Source organism: Heliangelus exortis, chromosome 6, assembly GCF_036169615.1.
Source record: "Heliangelus exortis chromosome 6, bHelExo1.hap1, whole genome shotgun sequence".
Taxonomy (NCBI): Eukaryota; Metazoa; Chordata; class Aves; order Apodiformes; family Trochilidae; genus Heliangelus; species Heliangelus exortis.
Genome location: NC_092427.1, coordinates 31,931,352 through 31,955,969, shown reverse-complemented (window position 1 = coordinate 31,955,969; position 24,618 = coordinate 31,931,352). Strand labels below are relative to the sequence as shown.

General features: G+C 38.7%; 1 protein-coding gene across 1 annotated transcript in view; it reads right to left on the bottom strand.

The window, feature by feature from the left end:
• The window catches only part of USP37 (ubiquitin specific peptidase 37), a 35,793-nt gene that overhangs the window by 8,926 nt on the left and 2,249 nt on the right, over nucleotides 1–24,618 (bottom strand). The window contains exons 3-19 of the mRNA XM_071747690.1: nucleotides 21,967–22,138; nucleotides 21,337–21,437; nucleotides 19,900–20,081; nucleotides 19,459–19,533; nucleotides 18,779–18,876; nucleotides 17,189–17,273; nucleotides 16,087–16,248; nucleotides 15,482–15,613; nucleotides 13,531–13,654; nucleotides 13,065–13,270; nucleotides 11,891–12,008; nucleotides 10,692–10,771; nucleotides 9,294–9,458; nucleotides 7,813–7,878; nucleotides 6,466–6,616; nucleotides 2,633–2,885; nucleotides 191–357 (exon numbers count right to left, since the gene is read on the bottom strand). Of these exons, the coding sequence (XP_071603791.1) occupies nucleotides 191–357; nucleotides 2,633–2,885; nucleotides 6,466–6,616; nucleotides 7,813–7,878; nucleotides 9,294–9,458; nucleotides 10,692–10,771; nucleotides 11,891–12,008; nucleotides 13,065–13,270; nucleotides 13,531–13,654; nucleotides 15,482–15,613; nucleotides 16,087–16,248; nucleotides 17,189–17,273; nucleotides 18,779–18,876; nucleotides 19,459–19,533; nucleotides 19,900–20,081; nucleotides 21,337–21,437; nucleotides 21,967–22,138 (2,337 nt within the window). The remainder of the gene's footprint in view (nucleotides 1–190; nucleotides 358–2,632; nucleotides 2,886–6,465; nucleotides 6,617–7,812; nucleotides 7,879–9,293; nucleotides 9,459–10,691; nucleotides 10,772–11,890; nucleotides 12,009–13,064; nucleotides 13,271–13,530; nucleotides 13,655–15,481; nucleotides 15,614–16,086; nucleotides 16,249–17,188; nucleotides 17,274–18,778; nucleotides 18,877–19,458; nucleotides 19,534–19,899; nucleotides 20,082–21,336; nucleotides 21,438–21,966; nucleotides 22,139–24,618) is intronic.

Sequence of the window (24,618 nt, the reverse complement as noted above, 5' to 3'; positions counted from 1 at the left end):
AAATGTGCACAGATGCATCCAGTACCATCACTGTACTGACACTGGAGTTAGAAGAAACCCAAACCTTTTGTAATCTCAGAAAAGCTGCAGAATCCCCTTGCAGTTACTGTCTGAACACAGGCTTTGCTTTCAGCCATCAGATTTCCAGTGTTGGGAAAGGCAACCCAAAGAAGCAAATCTTATTTCTTACTTGCTCTTGAAGGCTTTGAGCCAGCGCCTGCTGAAGTTCTTGTTCTTCCCTCTCTCTTTCCATATCATATTGCTGCAGCCAGTCAACCTCCCCCTGGGCACCTTCAGGAGTTTTGTTTTCCTTATTCTCATCAAAATCTTTAGTTATTTCAGTGAAACTGGCAGGACCTGAAGAATCAGAAAGTACAGTTATGTTTTCCTAGGCCTTCTGTTTGTTACCAGCTAAATCCTCTTTAAATCCCCACAATCCTTGCAGCACAGTGACATCTATTGACAGGGAGAGCTCACCAGCTACAAAAAAACCCACACAAGGACCCAAAGGAAAAAGCTCCAAAGTGCAGTCTTACACATATTTTAACAGGTGTAAGATGAACCATTTGATTAATCTCTGAACCTGTTCTCTTAGCCTTTTATGTTCACTAAGAACCAGCAAGTTTAGTTAAAGGAAGATAGACAAATACCAGTAGTAGGTTTCTGCAGCCATGAAGATGACACTTGAATTTCTCTAGAAGGAGCAATAGATTATAAACATTTGCATTGCATATTATACCTCAGAGTACTACAGTCGAAACCACAATTAAAGTCAAATCATATGTAAGACAGAGGGAAGCACAAATCTCAAGCACTGTTTCAATTTGTTGACTTTCTGCTTCAGGTATGAGCCTCAATCTTTTGAACACTGGTGTTTTAAAAGTACAATAAGATTATAACTTTTCAGTTCACCTTTAAAGTGAGCACTATGGCAGAAGTTTTGTAAAAAGCTTCTGGAATGAACATTCATTAAACTACTCTACAAATCTCCTCCTGCAGTTGCAGGACACTTTCATTCTCCCATATGCTTCCAGTTGAGAAGAGTCAGGACATGCAGCAACATGTGAAACTTTATAGTTTTGCCCTTCAACATTTGCTAATGAGTTATTAACAAGGATTATACAAGGCAGGTTCAGTATCTGCAACCTCTTAAACACAAGACCACCAAAACCAGAACTATAATCCATCAATCTAATCCTCTTAAAACGAAAAGCAAAACAGAATTTATTACATGACTTTTGAAAGCTTCCAATGTAAGAGGAAATATTAACACAACAGTTATTTGAGGATCCTGTACCAGAGAAAAACATCATCTGTCATATCTAAGTCAGCTTTTTTTGCAAGCACCACAAATTATTCAGTGGTTACAAAAAATATTACTAGGGGTAACATGAAATGGACCAAGTTTAAATCTGTCAAGAATTATTCTGTGTAATACAGCAAAGTATTCTTTGCAATTAGGTTTCCCTTAAATAGAACACAGGACTGTGGTCGTCTTGGCATGTTACATGCAGCTGCCATAACTGGTAGCTCAACATACACAGACACATATCTCATCTGAATGCCAAACTGCATGCTGTGAGAACTTACACAACCTTAAGTGTGACAATAGAGCCTTCAAATAATTACATTACACTTTCCAAAGGAAACCTGGACAGAGATGCATTTATGCATCTACACTCTCACAGTTCTGTCACACAATCATAAGCAGCATTAGCATATATAAAGGGGGGCACAACCAAGGCTGACCATGGACTTTGTTTTCTTACACATTGCCTTGCAGCATCAATGGTGTCAAGAGGTGTCCAGTGAAGCAAGTATGATTTTTTGGAAATGTAATGGGGTTTTGTTGTTGTCAATATCTAATCTCCTGGCTCTTCCAGGAGAAGGAAAATATTGTCTGGTTTTCCGTGCAAGTGGAATTAAAAATTATAATAATCTGAAGGCATGTAGCATGTAAACATTTACATTTCCTTCAGCCAACAAAAGGAAGACACTCTGTTTCCCCACACTGAGATCAAACAGGCTCCTTCTTGTACTTAACTGTTTCTGGGTAGGAGGTCATAATACACATGTTGTTGACCCCTTATGCTCAGGGGTCGAGTCTCACATAAAGTATTAAAAACTACAGAAACAGAGCTAAATTCTTTAGTAACTAGTAACAAAATAACTGTGTTTAGGAAAGCATTCCTACTTTTATGCACCCCAGACATCACTTGCACATGTGAATGCTGTTACCACACAGCTCAGGCTGTAGCAGCTACAAAAATGAAAATACTTTCTGATTATGAAAGATTAAGTTTCAGACACTGCCAAATCCTTGTAAATTGAATTGTCTGGCATGGGAACCAGTGGAAGCATGTGGTAATCAGTAGGGACAAAGATGGAAATTAACACTGAAGATGACCATAGCTTTTCCAGAAAGGTTACAGACACACAAGAAAATACATTTTCAAAGTTCAGTGAACTAAACACTTTATTCAAGGGCAACTGTAAGAAAACTCAGAGGAAGTCAGGCAGTCTCAAAAGCACAGCTGCATTCAGATTCTGGTATCATACATTACTTACCCACTGCTGTCAGCAACCTGCTTTTGCTTGCTATGATCCAATTAAGACAGTTACTTTGCCTTACCTGAGTCTAATGCTGCTTTGGGTTTCTCCATTTCCATAGATTCCAGGTGTTCTGGCAACTCCTGAATTTCATCATCTCCAAAACCAGTGTCTGGACTGCTTGTGGGCTTATCTTCATCATGGCTCAGAGACAGAGAAGCTTCCCTTTTGCTAATCTCTAGGACAGCTGCTAGCAGCTCATCTTCACTCATCCCATCAAAACCAGCATTACTCAGCTCAGGTTTATCACCCTCCATTTTACTTCTCTTTGAACCCTAGAGATCAATGGAGCAATGATTAAGTGCTTGAATGAACAGGTGTATATCATCAGCTTTACATTTCTGTGGAGACTTTTTTTATTAACCTCAGGGAGTGGGAGCTTGGCTCTGTCAACATTAAACACTTTTATGAGACCCAGTGGAGAGACAACCTTTGTAGCTACACTCACTCCAAGGAATAACATTTACATATAAACTACAGCCAGTTTTCACAGGCCCCATGGATTAACATACATAAGATAACTCCTCCCTCCTCGTTTCTTTCAACACGTGTTCCACCTTTAGGTTCTGATGAATCCTCAAGCCTCTGGCAAGTCAGTGCTGAGGCACAAGTAGTAAAATTCCAAGTTTGTTAACAGAGGCTGAAGCAGGAACATGAGAGTAATTGAACTTGAACACAGGGACAGAAGAATAGGAACCGAAATCAGGCTGGTATGAAGAGCAATTAAAATTAGGCTTAGTGCTTCATCTTGTATGTGGGGAGGACTCTAACAACCAAGTAAGAAAACAGGTAAAAAGGGAAAGGGGGGAATTATTCTTTCCTAAGGTGAACAGAATTACTTCAAACTGAAAGAAAGGAAAAACACTTTAATCTTAATCTGATTTTTTTCCTTTTTGAATTATTTTCCTAAAACAGACACTCATCAACTCCTACACCATACTGATTTGCAACTAATATAGTACTTTCAATCATTTTGATATTAACTGTTAATCATGAGCTTAGCCTCCATGTATACATATTTACACAATTACACTACTTACCATATGTTAAATATTATTCCTATATTAAAAATGTGGAAAAGTAGTTTCTATCAGAATGTACTTATCCCGGTTTTACTCCAAACTGCCTTTGAATGGATCTTGAAATTTTTTAAAATAAATAAAAATACATTTTTACTGCTGCTTTTTACTTAAATACAGCAAGCTTTTGATGATCAAGACTAGTTTTGCATATCAAACATTTTGTATTAAAACTAGCATATCAAACAAGACTGGCAAATGAATTAGCCAATTAAATTGCTTCTTTCTAGACATCGTGCCCTCCAAGCATTAGAACTTAAAAATTTCAACCTCTCTCCTCACATCTATTCATGCACTGAATAAGGAAAGCCAAGTACCTGCTTTTTAAGCAGTCTTATTTCTTTCTCTGCACCTGTAGGCTAGTAATGTCAAAACTGGTTTGGCTCTTCAGCAAACTCTAGTTCCAGGCAGTTTGCCAACAACTACCCCAAGTTCAGTGGCTGGACTTTAAAGACTTGGCAAGATCTGTGCATTATTTGAATGCAAGTTTTCTATTATAAATTATTTGCATAGATTTTAAGCAGCTTAGGCTCTAAATACTGGCTGCTTTAAATAAATATATTTCAGAAGTACTTCAAATACTACTTCATCTGCAGAGGCAGAAATCACAGGAATTGCAGTTCTGCTCACTTTAGGTGTGTAACTGCAATTTATCCTACAGCCCAGAGTCACACAGGAGCACTGCCTTGCAAGGAGTGTCCTGCAGGGGTAACACTGTCCATAGAAAGCTACTGCCAAGCCCCTAACTCAACCCCATGAGCAGCTGCTGGGGGAAGCATTCCAAAGGAAATGGTGCAGCAGCAGCAGCTCTTCCACTTTCCAGGATTAGGTCCTCCCAGGACAGTACTGAGAAGGACACAGGATCCTGATGATGACAGATGGCTGGTCAGGCCTGCGGCTGAGGAGTGGCCAATGTGCACAGCCACAGAGTCACCTGTGTGGAATCATCACCACCACTGTTTCTTTCCCACAACAGGCTGGAAAGCCTATAGTTAATTTGCTATTCAAATTAATAGCCTTTATTCCCACAATTTCTGCGCTCACAGCGCTTCTCCAATAGAGACTACCTGCACTTCCTTACCAGCAGTACTTGAGGAAGGACAGTTTAGACACACTTTTGGGACAATAGTTTTCATATATATATATATATATATATATGAAGGATTTTCAAAGACAAGCTAATTTCTTTCCCCCACTCACAGCCATGTATGTGCCATGCAGGCGATGCTGTTTCTGAGACTTTCAGGAAAGGTTTTATGCTTTCTCCAAAAGCAATCCATTCCAACCCTACATTCCAACCCTGAGCATGAGTAAGTTTTCCTTAATATTTAATCTAAAAATCACTGTCTGCAACTTAGTCTATTCCTTCTCGTTCTAACACAGGCATGGAAAAGAGCTCAAGTATTTTCATTAAGTTCTTTTCCTTCCTTGAAGACACAAGCCTTGCCTTCGTTTCTCCTTAAACTGAAGTTCAATTTGACTTCTCTTTCTCCCAAAAACTTTCTTTCCTCTGACAATTCATTTTCCTCTCCTCTGGCTCCTCTCTAGTTAATCTATAATTCTTTTCAGTCAGAGCTGAATACGAAATACAAACTCCAGCTTAAGTTCAATGCTGGGAAAAAAAAGGAGGGTCACGTCACACAACCCACAGGCTGTGCCTCTGCTTCTGCACTTATGTTTTCAAGCAGCCTGACCTTGTGACTGTCACCCTTCACACCCCTGAAGGCCTAGCCCACTCCCTTCCCAGCTGCTGCCATCCCACATTTACCATCATTAGTCCTGCTAAGACTGGCACATTTAGCCTGTTTCTACAGCACAATCCTTCCTATTTTTAGGTAATTTCTCTCATTTGTCAAGATCATTCTCAACTGTACTTCTGAGCTTCAATATACTTGCAGCCCTTCCCAGCTCTGGATCTTCTGGAAATGTAATACCCTATTTTATCATTTATTAAAAACTGAGTGGTTTGATCTTTCCATCTGATCAGAAAGTGTAGGTATCTTTTTACTGACTGATACTCAGCCAGCTTTATTCTTGTCCTTCCATGCCATAATGAAGACCACAATTATCTGCTTGCTTGAAGTAATCCTGTGACCACTGCCTGAAACATTACGAGAAGAGGAGATGCAGGGCCTAAACATAAGGCCCACAACTCTCTAATGGAAGAATGTGGTACTGCAAGATAATGCTCTGAGTTTCTTGTGTTCCCTCCTGGGTGATCATTCTTCCCCACACAACTCACTTCCTGCTAACACACTGCTCTGATAGAGGCAATTAGCTTGATCTCTACACACTTCTGTCTGCCCTTTTCCAAAGACTGAGAGCTTCAGTTTCTAGAAGCTTTTAAGAGCCATACATGACAGGGGACACAGACTGGATGTGCAAGAAGTTTTCTCAACTGATATTTTGCCTAGCCCAACTTGTACTGAATCTAATTTAACCAAGGGCTTTACTGCACAATTTTATTATTGACAGCCCATCAGATTTCACCTGGAAAATGTTACTGGGGAATGTTTCCCAAAGGACTGACAAAACTACTAAGCAGCTGGTATACCTAACCTGAAAACTAAGTGCCACACAATTACCTCTGCTCCCAGCAGGAACCCAAAACAGCTGCAGAGAGGTCATTTAGTAAAAAACTCCCTTCACAGTGCTAATTAGAACAAAAAAGTTATCTTGTATATATTTTACTCAGCCTATGCTAAGAAAAGCACAGGACAGACTTGAGCATATACAGAATCTATGTATATGGAAGCTTGTGGTTTTCTCCTCTTACCTTTTCTGGCTCTTCTTGCAGTTGTTGCTGGTCTCTACTCTGTATGTTACACAACCTTTGGCTATGGGCAACAGAGCGTTTCAATGGCTCATCATCACTGTCAGAATCTGCATAGGGTGCTGCAGAGCTCTTTGACTTGAAACTGTATTTTCTGTGAATTAAAAACATGGCTATAGAACTTCATAGTAGCATAGCATCATACAAATCTCTTCTGAAGTAAACGTTACAGTGTTACACCCAATTTTCACAGTACAATTTGCACAACACTGTAACAATTGATAGTGAAAATTTATTAACATACTACGCATAGTATGTTAATATTTATTAACATACAAGGCAAGATTTTCGCAAAAGGCATCTTTTACTATGTTAATTGACAAACCTACTTCTAGCCTGCAACAGCAACTTACAACCTTAGAACTTACAAAGAGTGTGGCTCTTGCTTCTAAGGATTCTGCACTTTATTACCTAGCAATCCCAGACACTACTCATTAGAGTCAAGTCCACAGTAACATACAGAACTCAGTACAAGCCATTTGATTTCTGATGTTTACTAAGCTAGGACACAGGATTTCCCACATCCTTACTATGATATAAAAAATGCAGATCTGCCCCATTTTCTCAGTTTTCCTCTTTGCCCTCTCAATAAGATAAATTCTTGTTTCTTTAGAAGAAAAGACAAGGGAGTCTGGGAAAGCCATGCTTTCTGCTCAACTAGAAAATCTGCTATTTAATAATTCCATAATGCAAAACTATTGAGTGTGGTAACACATTTGGCACTTTATCAGAAAATAACCTTTCAAAGGGGCCTGTAAGAACAACATACTCTCATCTTTGCAAATAAACTTATGGAACCAACCACTTGCTCCCAAAACACACATGGGGGCTCCATTGACCCAGAAGAGAAAAAAGAGCAAGACTGCAGAATTAGAAATCATTGAGCTTTTCATATTTGTGACTTGTAACTACAAATGTGGGATAGTTTAAGATAGCTGGCACTGAAAAGTCATCTGTACAAAATAAACCCATCATTCTAATGCTCAGCCTTTCTGTCTGGGGAAAAAAAAAAGTTATCTTTGCTAACTTACAAGTCCCCAGGGCTTTGTTCTCAAGAGAAATGTAAAGGTGACAGTGTCAACTAGGCAAATTGTACCATAGATATTAACTTCAGCTACCACGTAACACCCATAAAACTCAAATATTAAGAGAAGGTAACTGAAATAATTTACTACAATAGATAAAAACAGAAGAAGTAGAAAGATCACAGAATAATTATAAAAACATAAAATGCCTTAAAAATTATCCCACAAAACTTCAAGCTAAGGGAATTTCAGAGCTATAACTCACCTACAAGGTGTGGAAGTGCTTACAGTACAGGAATTCACCATTTGGGAAGCTTTCAATGGACGAGAACTATTAAAAAAGCAAAGTATGTATTGCAACAGTCACACAAAGAATTGTGTTTACTTGTCTGCTATGCATGCAAATCCACAACCAAAGGAATACCATTACATACTTGCTAATTGCTTATATTTAGAGTAATAACTCCATCATGCTATAAATATACAACAGTTGTTCAAAACCATATATAATCCTTTAAACTTGATTCACTTCTTAGTGATGCACCCTTAGGGAGAAGATCACAAATTAAAGGCTCCGGGCTCCGATGTCAAGACAACAAATTAATTTATTTTTTTTTTTAATTCCCACCAACACTTGTGTTTCTGCTCCCAAACCACTGTCTCTTGCTGCTGTCCGGACCAGCCGGTTTTCTGGCATGTCCCACATCTCCATTTCTCCTTTCTTACCTACATTGTTCTAAATAAACTTCCTGCTCCACTTGATGCTTTCACAGGCTCATTAAAGGCCATCACTATCACTACACATCTAGATACCAGATGGCTGCCAGCACAGAAGACTTATATAATCTTCCCCTCAAACCAGAGCTGCTTCTCACCAGCCTGGTATTCCTTCCACTCTCTTCTCAATCAGAATGGTTTAAATGCAAAATGGTTTAAAAAAAAGCAACTGGAAAGCTATTTCAAACATAATTTCAAGTATTTCTGCTCTGGTTAGCTTAAGCTGTTTGTTGTGTTTATTGTTTCCATTGTTAAAGCAGACTCTTGGGAAGCTTCCACATAAATCTCAACCACCACTGAATGTTCATCAGAAGAGCACGTGCTACCCTGCTGAATATATACACCAGATGTGTCCTAACTCCCTACAAGTATTGTAGTTATGTCACTAGGCAGAGACCAGAAGAGACCTGTGGGTTTCTTGTTCCTTATTCTGCCACAGACTCCCTATGTGACAACTGGCACATTTAGTCTCTGTGTCTCAGGACAAGCAGCTGTATAGAAATAATTGCCATACGGTAAAGGAGAGAGTTTTTTCAGCATGTGAAGTGCTCAGATACTATAGTGGTCCCAGAAAAATAATAATAAAAGAACGACAGCACAGGCAGTGCACGTGGAAATTAGCAGAAAAAGGCAGGATGTTTAATTTCCTAAGCAGAGTTAAGTGTGCTGTGAAGGGGAAGGCTATCTAGCTTTTGGACAAAGGCAAAATTTTTAGAAATTAATGCCAAAAGTTCTAATTTTAAAAAGTAGGGATAGAAAGCTGTTTTCAAAGACACGGAAGAATTCTATCTTATGAAATATTACCTAGATAATGCCCCACCAACTCTTCCTACTGCTTCTGTCATGCTTCATTTCCATACATGTTCTCATGACTCCAAGCCCAGACACCTTCTGGAGATCTGACAACTGCCTCCCCTTTTGTCATAGGTGCTTAATGTGGCTCAGACTGATCACAAGGTGCACACTTACATGGCAGAATGGACGCTCCATCCCAGCGTCAGTGGGAGCCTCGTGCTTTCTGTACAGTGTGAAAGCAGGGTTAAGTATCTTGGAATAACCACCTGCTGCCCAACTTTATGATTGAGAGACAATGCTACATTGAAGCTGTATCGTTTCAGATGAAGAATCAAAACTCTGAAAGATAAGAGAGAAGGACAAATGTTAATCTCAAGACAGAAGCTTGAGAAAAAGTATTCAAATTCCAAGTAGCCATGTTTATAAAATGCATTCAGCTGAATTCAAAGCAGATTATTACTTTGGCGTGGAGAGGGAAATACTATCCACCTCTTATCTGGCAAGAGACAGGTAATTACTCTCCTGTCCATCACTGAACTTTGTGCAAGGTACAAAGTGCAGACTCTGCCAACTCAAGATGCTACCCACTTCAATCTGTGCCACCTTGCTCTTCAGTCAAGAAGCAAGTAGCTCTTACCAAACTACTTCTACTATGCAGTGAGAGGTAGGAAACAGTCAAAATATTATAGGCCACAATGCCTATTACTCCCAGATATTCAGAACTGAGATGGAAGGATCACACAGCTGCCCAAAACTACGGCAGAACTGTGCCCAGTGCAAGATGTGTATGTGATTTATGTCAGGACATTTTCTCTTTAAAAGCACTTTTGACCACAACAGTACAAAAAGCCTGAAAAGGCCTCCTTACACTGAATCTTCTCTCTTATGCTGCACTTTGTGCTATCTATTTAGATCATGCAGCTGTATCATCACTTATGTTGTGCTAATATTCAAAAGTTATGAAAAGGGCTTTGCAGCGCTAGCATAAATGCACTACTTAAGCAAAACACTAATTACCAAGTTACTGGGTTCAGCATAACTATACCTGGGACAAGGACAGAGGCCCAACAGACATCCCAAAGAGAAAATGAGCACGACCTCCAATCATTTCCACTCGAAATAATGAACTAAACCTAACCTTGAAGTCAGAAATCATCGAGCATGCATTAACCCTCAACGTGTCAGCCTCCTCCCTCAATGCACTATGCTTTTTGAGAGAGAAAATGTGTCAGCACAGGAAGAAATGATCAAATGATCTTGCCCACCAGGTGACCTAAGCACAAAATACTGAACTTCCAGAATGTATTTACTGTTTCCATTTCCCTTAGGTTCCTGAAAGGAAAAGTGAAAACTCAGGCCTCCTTGTGCAGTGACAGGAAGGTGCAGAGGGTGCCCAAGAGAGGGAAATTGAAGAACAGCAAGGAAACTATTGTCTGCATGTGCATCTTTCTCACATGCTGATCACTTTACATGCCACCCTCCCCACCATCCCAGCATTACTTTTCGAGGAGCTTCTGCTTGCACTTTTGTGCCATGCTTCCAGGAAAGAGAGGAACAGATACCAACATTTACCTGGGAAGCCTGTTGAACTTGTGTGTGACAACAGCAGATTTTCCATTGCACTTCTCACAGGAATATTCTATCTCCTCTGCCTGTTCAAGAGAAGAGAAAAATTACCAGTGTAACAAATGACCCATCAAACAGATCTCAACAGCAAGTACAGAGCTCATGGCTGTCACACAAGCTCCTCAAAACAGCCATTACACTTAAATTATAATCACCTTCAACATGACCTAACAAGAGTGCATCTCATAAGAGGACAGGTAGCACAGCTTACAATTTGGCAACATATCCAGTAGCAACAGGTGGATTTTTAACTGCAAGTCTATTGCACAGACCAGTGAATAAGCCAGAGTTCAGTCAATTCAGTTTCCAAAGAGAGAGGAGAACCCTGCAAGGTTTAGTTTTCTCCTCCTGAAAAGCTTTTCTCTTTTAAACCTGTCAAAGGATGTGCACCAGAGTTCTGAACAGAGCAAAAGGGGAAGCATCACTGTTCTGAAATTACACAACTTAACTGTCAAACATTTCTACAGTCCTTTTTAAGTGAGGCCAAATGACACCTCTATTATTTTAGAAATTTTTAAAATCATAAGACCTCCACCAGCTTTTGGAAGAATAAACACCTCAATTATTCTATCTGTTGAAAACTCTTATCTATAAATGGAGAAAACCCACATCTGCCTCAAGATGACAAAATACAACACTAATTCACAGATATAAGGCTCATTTTTAGCTTTCAGAAACCTCACCTTGAACCTCTACTTAGAAGATAAGCATCCATTACAACTATTTTTTTTAATTATTGTACCTGCATGGCATTCTCCTCCATGCCAATTTAGGGCAGTATGTAACCTGTTGAAGCATCCTAGCCCAGGAGAGGAAGCAGCAGTTTCTGAGTGATTACCTTAACTGATCAGCCTCCCTTCTCTACTTTTTATTTGTTTATGCCTCAACTCTTCCACCACAAAACAGGGAAGTTTACCAATTCCCCAACAAAACTGGAAGGATCTGTTTATGCCTGCACAGCACTTCACAATAAAAACTCCTGTATGCTGTTAATGTCCAAACCCCAAAAAAGTGCAAGGTTAATTATTTCATACACCTGTGATTACTGTTACAGAAACTAATCACCATCTACACAATTAAAATTTCCATATAATACACAACCTATACATATCCCACACTGAACAAAAACCCCCAGAACTCTGTACCCGAAAAAAGAGGTCAAGGGAATCCTGGATTGATCGAGAAGGAAGCAACTTCTTTCTTCGAGGAAGGTCAATGGAGAGGTCATTGAACTGTTCTCGTTTGGTGACTGTTTCACCACACCTAAAAAAAACCCAAACCCATGCTTATGTAAGTCTGAAGAAAAATATACTTGAAATTAATGACAACTTAAAATTCTTAGGCTAAAGTTAACTTCTCAGGAAATATATACCTCTTGATCGATCTATTTTTAACCATCAAAATTAAAGTGATTGCTGTTTATGGCAAAGTTGAGTTTTGCAATTTCACTCTGATGCCTCAGAAGTGGAAAGAAGCATTTGTGTAAGGGTGAGAACAAAAAAATCCCAAAACACAGACTGCTTGGAGGGGCAAGTGATCAGGTACCTAGAAAATCAATGTGACTGCTGGATAGCTGAGCACTTCTTCATTCAGCATTCTTAGAAGAAAGAAGCCAGCCCAGCCTAGAAGATGAGAAATCCTGGAAATACTTTCAGGCTATTTTAAGAAAAAAATAGTTGAGTCCATCTAAAAGTAAATTTTCTTTTTTCTCCCGTATTAAAAACCAAACAAACAAAAAGGACCCTAAAGTCAGTAATTTGTCTTCAATAATTACTATCTGCACACTATTTACTTTGAAATATTTTAGGGAACTAATGCAGTACACATGAAGCAATATTCCCAAATAGCTGTGTTCTTGAAAACTCCATGGAATGCAAGCATCCTAATAAGGGACTGTGCTGCACAGGTCATACACAACACAGAAAAAAATGCCATTCCTGGAAGCCTTTAGAAAGAACAAACTAGAAACACAACTTCCATTTTTTAAGAGGGAACTTTACTTGACTGAAACCCCATTTTCTGCCTATTCTCATACAACCAGTATATAAAAAGCAAAGGACAAGAAGCTTTCCACTGGATATGTAAAGGAGAACTACATGCTAAAGAAGACTGCTTAAAGAAGGCCTACAGCAGCAGACAATGTGATGTGAAGTTTACTGCATTTGTAGGTGGAAAAATATTTTCTAAACATCCAGCTTTAGAAGACAAAAAACAAACAAGAGTTTAGTTCTAGTTATAGCCTGCAATGAAGTCGTGTGAGATGGGAACACTTCCCAGGTTTTTAAGGTAAGCATGAGAAAAGGTCTCAGGCATACTTACGTTTTGCAAATAATAGAATGCTGAACTTCAAACTCTAAGTTACTGATAACTGGACATGTATAAACTTTGGTGGCTGACAGGTCATCAGAAGCCCGGCCGGGTGAGTTATCCTCGTTAGGGACTGGCTCACTCTTCCAAGTTTTGTTTAACTTTTCCATGTCCTCCTTCAGTTGATCCAAACACTGGCTCAAGAACTCATGTGCATCCTGGGAACGGGTAAACTCATTGCAGTGATTTTGTACAACTCCATTCATTATCTTTCTCTCAAACACACACAGATTGGGGAAATTATGTTTTAGCCCACTGCATCCAGCACAACAGTTCTGCTGCAACAAACAGCAAGCAAGAATTGTTCAGTCAAAAGCTCAAATCACTGGCAAACAGAGTTGGAGCTTGACTGGGGTTCCGTGCAGTCCAAACACTAAGCAAAATACACTTAATTGTTTCTAGACACTACAGTACTTACATTCTGCATATACCCAGAAAATCTTTCTGCAGTCGCTGAAATGGCACTTTTCACCTTCTTGAGCAGCTCTTTCTTAACCTCAGGGCTGCAGACATCCTTTTTAGCAAGCAGATGGGCAAAACGTCTGCAGAAGTCAATACAATGAAACACTGATTGGTTTCCCAGGACTTTATAGAAACAAAATACAACTCATGATACCTCATTTAAGAGTTTCTAAAAGCTTTTCTTCTGTGATGAGTGGTTTAGGGGTTCAGTATGAAAATATCTCATATATAATTAACCTTGTCCATTTCAAGTGTTTTGAAATCTCACTTAAGGCCATCACTGGAACAGGACCCAAATGAAAAAAATTCCACAACACTTCAAAGTAAAGAGAGACTTATAAAGTTCTATTGATTTACTTCTTTCACAATGAGAGAAAAAAGTACCTTTTGGAAACATTTGTATTGATAGCAGACATGAAATCACATTGCAACAAAATAAACAACAGAAAATGATTAAATTCAACTTGCATGGGCAGACTAATTTCTATTTATTTTTTTGTTTTTAAATTTCCATTTAATTTCAAGCCTTAGTTATTTTGCCAGCAAAACATTACCACCGTAGAACAAAGCCATGACAAGAAGAGCCATGAGGAGTTTCTTACTTCACACTACACATAGTGTTACCTGTAACTTTGATTAAAAAACTGATGAAATTGACTTTACCCATGGCTCTGGGTTATTGTGATTTATTTCTCTTTTAAAACTGCTTTGCAATTTCACAGGAAACTCACAGCCAATATAGTCCAAGCACAATACTTTTGGTTATAGTAAATACATGGAAAGGTGATGGGAAGATGACATGTTCCATGACACACGCACACACAAAAAAACCAGAAAAGACCTGTGCAATGCCCTTCCACCCCAAACCAACAACTAATACTCAGTTGCCCAAAGAATCTGATCAGTTTAGTGCAGCTCAACAAGATTCTGCTGAGCTACAGTAACAGCGTCTGCACTCTGGACCAGCTAAAATTCTTCCATGAGGCACCTCAGGAAACAAACCTTTTTGCTACAAAGCAATTGATAGGCAACCAGAAAAATATTAATCAGAAGTACTATGGCATAAGCTCTGCTCACAGAGTTTACCATTAGGTATGAAGGGCACAAGCTTCAGAGGTCTTTCTACAAAAATTAGGAAAAAAACATTTCAAGAAGCATGTGGAACAACATCTGACCCTGAGTATTGTAAGAAGAGCTCAAGAAGACAAAGCAACAACAGAATAGAAATTACCCCAAAAGACAGAAACTGTAATGAAAAGGAAACAGAAATGGTTCTGGTAGTTCTGCATCTTGTTTAGTGAGAGGAAAGAAATGAGGTACATGAGAACACATACAATAAAAACCCCAAATGGCAGACAGTGCAGTCCACAGAGTAAACAGTTTGCATTGGGGATGGAATGTGAATGGAACACGAATTTCAAAGAGAAAAGTAAGTTTTACATATTACAGAAACCTTTGGAGTTTCTTGACATGAGGTTTGACCGAACTGAGGGTTCAGCTGAATTGAGAAAAATATTAAGTATACAGAATTCAAACATACTACAGAGCTACTAAACAAAGGCCATTTCTAGAATAGGTATAAGCCCTCATATATTAAGTGATCACCTCAAGCACCAGCTAGTAATCTGCATCTATTTATTTTCCAGTTTCTTGCATTTTCTTCTGAAGCATTTCACTTTGCTACTAGAAATATAGAAGATATAAAAGATTTCCTTTAACTCAGAACTGCAATTTTAATAGCCTACTTCCTGTTTCTAAAATAAAACTCCAAAATACAAAGAGCTCTAGGATTTTAGGATTTACTATTTACACAAGCAAATTACCCTCTACAAAGCTGCTTCAGTATTAAAAAAACTACTTTCTCAGTAATGAAAGAGAAAATAACCTTTCCAGAATGTGATAAGTACCTGATAAGTGCATTGAGTGGAATTTTTTTCCACGGGATACCCTGCTTAAGCAAATCATTAGCAAAAGACTGAATTGAAAACAAGGACTGTAGAATGGCATTCATATAGCAGGTGTTTCCCAAGTTTGAAAATCTGAAAGAAAAAAAAAAGAAAAAAAAAAGTTTGAACGTACATCAGTGTTTAAACACACCAGTGTTAAATATACCACTATTAACAGGTAGGACATTCATCCCAGCCATTCTCCATGGAGTTTTTTATTGGAGCTGTCCTCCTCCCCTGCAGACTAAAAATTATATGGGAGGTGCCACTTATAAGGAAACGATCCATGAGTTTCTGCAAAGTTTTAAAAAATGTGTGTATATACACCAGATAGAGAAATGAATCATGGAAGTGTACAAAAGAAACATGAATTACCAGAAATTATTCTATCTTTAAAATCCTCATGAAATGAATTTAAGAATAGATATTTTCCAAAATAGGAAAACAGCTCCCTTTGTCAGTGTCCCTTAATTTCAGGATTTTTTTTTTCATTAAATAATTATAACATGAATATGCATGTTCTGATGATCAAAGTGTAAATGCTAGATAAAGAAAATTAAATTTACCCTTGTAATTGTTGTTGAGGATGGGTGGAAAGGGGCACTCGGGGTTTGTTCCACCCTGTGTAATCTTGATTAGATCTCATTTTTTTAACAGAAAGAGGGGCAGGTTGAGAGAGAAATCCCAGGCTTCTTTTGGCTGAAGGGGGCTGGCTGGATACAGTAGACCTAAAAAGAAAAAAAGTGTAAGAATTCTAATGCTCTTCCTTAAGTAGCTATAGTCCATGACACTGAATTTATATCATTATAGAAAACAAGAACTAGTCAAGTGGCACAAGACAACTGGCATGTATCATAATGCATGAGAGGTGTGAGACAAGGAACTTTTTTCCAGAGTATTTAAATACTTTGGCTAAATTTCCTTACATCCACAGGTGTGCATGCAGTGTAACGAAATTTTTTGAGATACTGAACAACTCCCTGCACTGTATGATGAGAGGAAGAACAATGTAGCATGAGATCACAACTCCTAAGGTATGCTTAAAATTCACATCTGCGCCAGAGTCCTAATTTTCAGCCTTCTGTTCCTGTAACCTGATCACTCTGGATCTCAGTCCCTTGTGTAAAGAGTGGACAATGCTTCTTTTCTTCCTTGATCTTGTATCTCATCTATCTAGGGCAGAGACAGACAGTTTGATTGCACAGTGCCTAACAAAGAGTAATCCTAACCTCAGCAGGGTTCAATGTTACTAAAATATTGTTATTAAATTAAGAGTTTCACGGCATTTCTCTTCCCGGGAAAAATGAAGTAAGGATTCAGCCTTAGATTCCAGAGTTTATATATAATTTGAATCATCCAGAGTTTTGACATCATCTGGATCAGTTGCTCACAATGGCTACAATAGAACGGAGTAGTTTCTTGAAGCCTTTCTATTGCAAGTAATAACTGGAGTGAATAGATGTAACTAGAGCAAACTGTAGCCACACTGAATACCTAGATTGTATTCCTGGAGGGAAAAACCAGTAAAACAATATGCATTTTATGCATATTGGTTATGCATTTTATGCATGTAGGTTATATACCATGTGATAAGACACAGGAGACTGAAAATCCAAGTTCCTTAGAAATAATTATAATTTACAGTTCATGTTAGGCAATCAGTCCTACCTGTCCAGGGTGGAATTGCCCGTGGAGTAATCTTTTGATGAGGACCTACTGCCATAAAAGGATGATGACTGCAGTGGTAAAATACCTTGAGAAACATAAAGAGAGACAGGTCACTTTTATGCAAGTTATATAATGTATAAATATCTGAGTTACCTGAAAGAAAGTATTTAGGCAAAAGGTTTCAAAATCCTCATATACTGTATTCCAGAACTGGTTGGGAAAGTTCTAACACACATACTTAGCATATGTGTCTTTCCATATTAATGCAAATATTAACCATCTGTAAGTAAAGACATGCTGGAGTTTCAAGTTAATATCATAATCTCCATCAAATCCAAATTGATATTTGAACATTAAAAATTCACTGAATGATCTTAACTACCTGAAGGATAATCAATAACTACCTCTTGTTTGGGTATACAAGGTACACAGAAAACTCACTAATGATTTCCAGTACAGTGCTAGAATTCGAAGTAAAGAGACAGAAGTGAAAAGTTCTCTTCCTTCTCCAAATTCTGCAGTAAACTGCTGTATGTTTGGGGTAAAATACAACTGTTTCATTGTTCTGATATCATTGTGTCAGATCCTGAGACTCTAATGCCTCAAAGATGGTGCCACATAGAAAACATGCTCTCAGGAGTCAAAAATCCCACCTATTACAGTGAATCACAGCATAGTTTAGGTTGGATAATGAATAAAAATCTGCTTCTCTCCTGTGTGGCTTGAGACATGCAAATTTAAGAAATGCAGACACAGAAACGAAAGTTGTAATACTGTTACCTCAACTTGCAGGAACACCCTCACAGATTCTAATTCTGACTCTAAAGAGCAAACCAGATTTTTATTCAGAGATAAATATCCACCTTACTGGCTCCTTCAGCAATGTGTTTGTGCCATCAGAGTTGCACTAGAAAAAGTGTTTAGCAAAGTTCTCCATAAAATGGAGATCTTGAATGCATTCCCTTTCATGGGGAAACAGGCTCAGTATTTAGAAGTAAAACTGAAGAATGGTGCTGCTCACTAGTCTTACATATATACTGTCAACATTTTTATATTGTCTATAAAGCCTTGTCACACACCAGTATCCAACAGAACTTTGGTACAAACCCAAGTCCTGGCCCCAAAGAGTTCCCCTTTAGCTTATGGGGAAGAGACAGCAAAGTAAAAGCATACAGTGCACATTTTCAGCACAAAAACCAGGCTATAAGTCATGCGGGCATTAACTACAAAGGGGAGACTTAAAATTAAACAAGAAAGAGAGCAAAAAGGAAATTGTTGGGTGTTTACAGGAATATCCTCCCAAAGGAAAGGGCAGCTTGGAGCAAAGTTTGAAGCTGGTTGTTGAATTTTCAAACAAGCCGCCACACGGGCCCAATCAGCACCCCAAGTGTAAAGGTCAGGGTCATACTAGAGTAAGGCAGGCTTTGAAAATAAAGGCAGGTTGTTTGCATCTCGTGTATGACTGCAGAAAGCAAAAAAATTAGCAGCACAGGGAAACCAGATGAGGAAAAGCACCTTTGCAGCAATTTTCTAAAGAAATATCAAAGGAGTAAAATCCTACGGGGATCATTTAGCTTTGTTTTTTTTTACCTGATGTCCTGTTTTCCTCTGCCTGCTTCAGATTCATCTGTTTCTCTTTGCTACTGTTTAAGTATTTCCATGCTGGATCACTCAAGGCTTTATTATTCCTACAGATAAAAAAGAGTGGAAGTGAGTGCAGTTACAGAAGATACAGGGTATTCCTGCTTCATATTTACAACTTGTTTTTAAGCATTTCTCTCCTATAACCTTTAATATTCAGCTATGGAACAGATAAACTTTACTCACAGGTAAGTTTAACCAATGAATTTAAACAAGCCTTATTCCTTATGTTTAGATGTTATTTCCAACACAGAGAGGTTATTTTCTAAATGGCAATTTCCCTTTATGTATTTTGTTTTGAGAAGGGTCAAAGCAAGTTCATTTAAAAAGGTACCTACTCCTATACACATGTAGCAGATACGACAATCCTGTCTGAACTGAAAAAAAAAAGACACAAAAATGTACATGTGCCAGTTCCTGCAAATCAACTGCTAGAGCAGGCTGTATTTCCATCATTAATGCTGACTGAAAACCCCATTTTCAAGCACTGTGTATTCAGCAGTTGACTAGGGACTGGCCTGTACTATGTTGCTGAGACAGGAAATCCCCAAGAAGTCTTGCCAGACAAAATTACCTTTATGAATGAACAAGGAGTTTAAAATCAGAAACTAGAAACAATGTTTACTTACGTTGAAGAATCGTTTTCTTTGGGATAATCTTCACTCATTTCTGAACCAGGTGGCTGCATTCTTTTCCTCTTTTCACTGACGACAGAAAAATTTTTAAGTGGTCATTCTTTCAGAAAAGCTAGTAAATAATCCTCTTCCAACTGAGCAGAACCCCTCAAAGCTTTCTGCACATTTTGCATCTATCTTTCACAATCTCTGCTTTTATAACACAAGATACAGAAAACAATTTGTTCTGCCCAATTCTTAAGATGTTCATAAAGCTCCAGTTTCAATGCCAGCCAAGGGCTAGAAAACCATGCATTAACATCCTGTTAAAAGTAACAGCAAAACCAGAGGGAGAAGCATATTCCCTTCTTACTTCTAGGTGTACCCAGTTCCACCTGCAGCTCTATAGAGTTAAATTTTACCAATATAGTAACAAGAAGAGGATAACACTCCCACCGATTCTCCAGCAATCCTGTTCTGTGAGGGGTGGATGATGCAGGGGATGCTGGAATGTTCACCCTGTTACTCGCTGTTCCAGCTCCAGGGGAATTCTTTACGGATGCTCTCGCTGGGGTACCCAGCACCTTGCGAAAGGGAGTTTCCTCCTTACTTTCCACTGTAGCTCTTTTGGGAGGAGTCTGCAAAGTGGAGGGAGCCAGGGAGGTAATTGGAACAACAAGATACAATGCCCATCTTTAGGCCAAGGTAGCATTTACAGGCTACTTTATGTGAGGCAGTGTAGCATCCAAAAGCAGAAAAATGCTACTTGTAACAGAGTAAGAGAGTTTAAGGCTAATTACACATAGGTAAAAATTCTGACTGTATCAATTCAACTCATAAACATGGAAACTCTACTGAAGAAGGCAACTTCGCTTCTCATTTTCTAATGCTAAGCTGCTTAAACTTAAGTTTCAAAAATGTCCTTTATATGCTTTGAAATTCAAAAGCCCAAAGTATGATTACTATGCCAGATCAATCCTGGGTGGTATTAAAACAATAAAAAAGCTGTATTGAAACCCACAAAATTAGAACAGTTCTCTGACAGACTTGGGTCAAGCAAGAGCCACGTGTAATGCAATGTGAAGGGCTAGTAGTTGGCTGAGTAAGGACTGGCCAACTTTAGACTTGGAAGCTAAACATGTCTAATCTTACCACTAGTATAAACAGCATTAGAGGTTTTACTGAGATTGTCTTTAAGCATCATGTAAAATTTGTTTTGGGAAAATGTCAAAAACATTCTCCTTCAGGAGGTTAACTAAGCATATTCACAAAGTAAATTACAAAAAGTAGATGAACCATGACATCTGTGCTATGTGGGCAGAAAAGAAAGAACAAAAATATTCTGAAGGAAAGCCACTTTTGGAAAAAAGTCTGCAAAATTTATACAAACAAATCTGAGCACAATGCCACAAATTTAATCTTGATACATAACTCGTTAAGCATCTTTTCAATATATCTATTTGGCTGTAGCCTGCTGGACTCATTAGGACCTATGCTAATTATTACCATGCTTAGCTGCTGTGTCAGGTGTTCAGTATACACAAAGAGATATTGAGAGCTACAGGAGAAGCAACTTTTAATCACAAACTTTTCCTCGATTTCTGCTTCTCTGCCTGACTGATAGAGCTCAGCACGAAGAATGCATTTTGTCTTCCACAGTTAGACACTGACCTTTCCTACTCATACAGAATATATTGCTCCTCATGAGCAAGACAAACTGCTGCCAACCACTCTGTATACTTCTATTTTAAGCCTTCTAGATTACAAAGACCTCAGATGCAAAATAAGTATTTACAGTGGTACTACAGTGCTATTACAACAGACAGAGAATGAAAGGAGGAAATGAATGCAATAAAATAAAAGGAGAGGAAAAATTTAAACAATTAAACAAACCTGGTTCTCTATATAAGAGAATTGCCTATTAGCTTCCTTCTGTGTGGTCCTGCTGCCCAGCACGCCTCCAAAGCTGCCAGATCCCTGAGAGGGTTTCCCAGCTGACAGGAAAAGTACACAACATTTGATTTTAAATTTGTCATTTAACTGCTTGGCATTCTTTGTTGTAAGCTGTTATTTAGCTGGAGTTGATTTTGGAAAGGACACACTAGATTTTGTGCCAACAGCCAGTATATTACTCTGGGTGCACAGACATAAGCACATGTTTATGAACATCCCTTATATTGGTTGTTTATTCACTTGGCAGTAAAGTTCCTATGTTTAAAAAGGACAAAATAAAATAGAGACTATGCACATGTGATAGACAAGAGTTTTTCAGATACTAACATAGTGACAACATAAACAATTCCTACTTGTTTACCCTCTGCTTATTGTTCAGCATGACAAATGAACACTATGAGAAAGGTATAAAACAAAAATCAGGTTTCGGGGCCAGAAAAAGGCATTTACACAAATGCAAGGAAAGTCAGTAACGCAGAGAGGGCAAAATGGCTAAAGATGAAAGGTAGAAAAAACAGCACAGGCCCCACTCAAAGCTGTTATTAACATGACTTCAACAATTGCACTTACCAGTATGAACCCTGTCTTGATGGACTGCATCCAAATACATCCGCATTTCATTTGCATCTTTAAAGGGAACCTTATCAATTGTCAGGAAGCTGGTATCCTTTAGTGTTAGCATCAGGCAGCACAGTTTTCTACCATTTGGTCGTAAGGTCACAGTTTTAATGTTATGGCTTAGCTGAAAACAAGAAAGGGACTATAAACACAAATCCATTTTTAAAAGGCCAAAATACCTACAAATTCAAACAACACACGTCAAATGGCAAGAGGCACTCACACTGAAATATTTCTCCTTGCTCCATTTTGAGCAAACATTAAGCTTCATAGAAGTAATAAAATTGGTGATCCTGGAAGCTGACAGAGCAGACAGGGCAGTATCACCACTACAGTGCAACAATCTCTATGTTCCTGATTAGCTCTCAGAAACTTGCTTTGCTGCCATACATTCTTGAATGTAAAGGAGTAGGAGCCTCATACAGCCCCCTTTAGCTGTCTGAAACTTCCTCATCAAGTCTGATGTATAATTTAAGATGGGGAAAATTTTAATTGTTAAGTACAAACTTCTACTCGCTTTATAATTTGCTCTCAGGCAAGACAGATTTTACCTGGCTTAAAAAAAATCTACTGAGGGAATATGCCAATAAGAAACATGCTTAGTCTATATGCAACATGATAACAATTAAATGGTGTCAAAACTTTCAGTTATGGTCAAGCATAAGAATAACTTTACTAAGAATCTGTGCTCTCTAATAGTGCTGCTGCTGCCTTATTATACTATCACTTAATTGTTACTTCATGCTAAAGCACCTGTAAGAACTGGATGTTCAATAAAGATACTACTGTCCACACAGGTTGAGGGCAGCTCCTAAAGCAGAGGAAGCCAAAGAATAGCTTGCATGTGCAGACTGAATAGAAGTTTGCCAGTACATACCTAAGCATGCTCTCATTTTCAATTCCCTTGCCCTTTTTTACTTAATTCTTCGTTTTCCTGCCACTTCCCTTAGCCTTGCCTAAGATTAGGCCCTAGCTACACAATGACTTCCATGCCAGAGTACTGCTATACTCAGTACTTCATAGAAGACTGGAAACCACAGACAAGGTCACTGGGGACTGCACGAGACAGAGTAAAACACTGCCCATCAGATAGGAGTCTTCTACCAATTTGCCCTGACCTGCAAACTGCCACACTAGAGATATAAATACTGATGACAAATTTATTGAAAACACTAGCTACACTCTTAACATCTAAGTTCTGCTAGATTGCTCCAGAACTTAAGACATCTTGTCTTCCTCAAATTATATACAAGTTTAAAAATAAAACTTATTCCCAATGTTTATTCAAATTTCTTCAGGTATACAAAAGACTGAGAGAGTAAAAGGCAATGTAACAGTGAGATTTCTTTTTTTCCATGCAGATTCCCAGCTTCTTGCAAAACCAATCTAGGCACAACAGCAGTTTATAGGACTGGCTGGAAAACCACCTCAGTTGGAAACTTAAATTTTGCTAGGAAAGTTACACTTCTGAAATACTTTGTATTTAACTTTTGTGTTTTGGGAGGCTTGTTTGTTTGTGTGGTTTTTCATGTGAGTTTAAAATGTTCTCAAAGATTTAGGAATTGAAAAGGGGCTCCACATTTTTCACACACTCTTAAAATACTGCACCCAGTACAAAGGATGACAGTTACTTCGCCATCCCAGTGCAAAAGAACTCATTTAAACTCAAAATTCAATCATGAGAGCATTCCATCCATCCTGTACACCTACCTGTTGTGACCCAGTTAGCATCACAAAGTCTTGTGTGGGGAGGTAAATGGAATATGTCTCTTAATACATATCATCTAGAACCTAGTCAAAGGTCTGAAACATCAGTAAAACATATCTTCTGACATAAGACATTTGGTGACACACCATCCACTGTATAAAGAAATTTAACCCTGGATCCATCCAAAAAGGTGGGGAAATCTAGGAATTTCTCCCAGAGCAACTTGCCCAAAAGGTAATACTATTTCTAAAGGAAAATTATCAGGAGTTTGTCACACCTGAAGCAGGACACAAGAGCACTGTGACAGTCTGGGCCCAGTTCACACAAACTACACTCAAACAGAAGCCTGGAGCGCAAGGGGCAGGCAGCTCTCCCTGCCTGCTGGCTTCCTCCCACCAACATTCTTGTGCTAGTATCTGTGTTGCTTCAAGATGAACAGGACCATAAAGCAGCTCTTGCTGAAAATCAGTCACCTTCCACACAATACTTGATCTAAAGATGTGGCAGTTCATCCTCTTCCTCCTTTAATGCGCTCCAAGCTATGTGGTGGCCTATCACCCCTACCCACAACAGATCTCATGTTTGGTCCTTTCCCTGAATTAATTCCCATGAAAACCCTTCACTGAGCTCAGAGATCTGACAAGTCCCAGAGCCAGCGGGTGTGAGAGGCTGGTACAAAACCTACCCCTTTGGGCTATGGTTAGCTGCTCTATAGGATGATCCTCCCCATGGAACCACCTCTCAAGTCACTGTCACACCACATTAAGACTTGACAGTTGTCCAGGTAGAAAGGAGTGCATGAGGATAAGCACCCAAGGAAGGTACAAAGGGAAGAAGAGACCACTCTTCCCAGAAGCAACATGGTCCAATGCTGGATTAAATCAAAAATGCAGTCA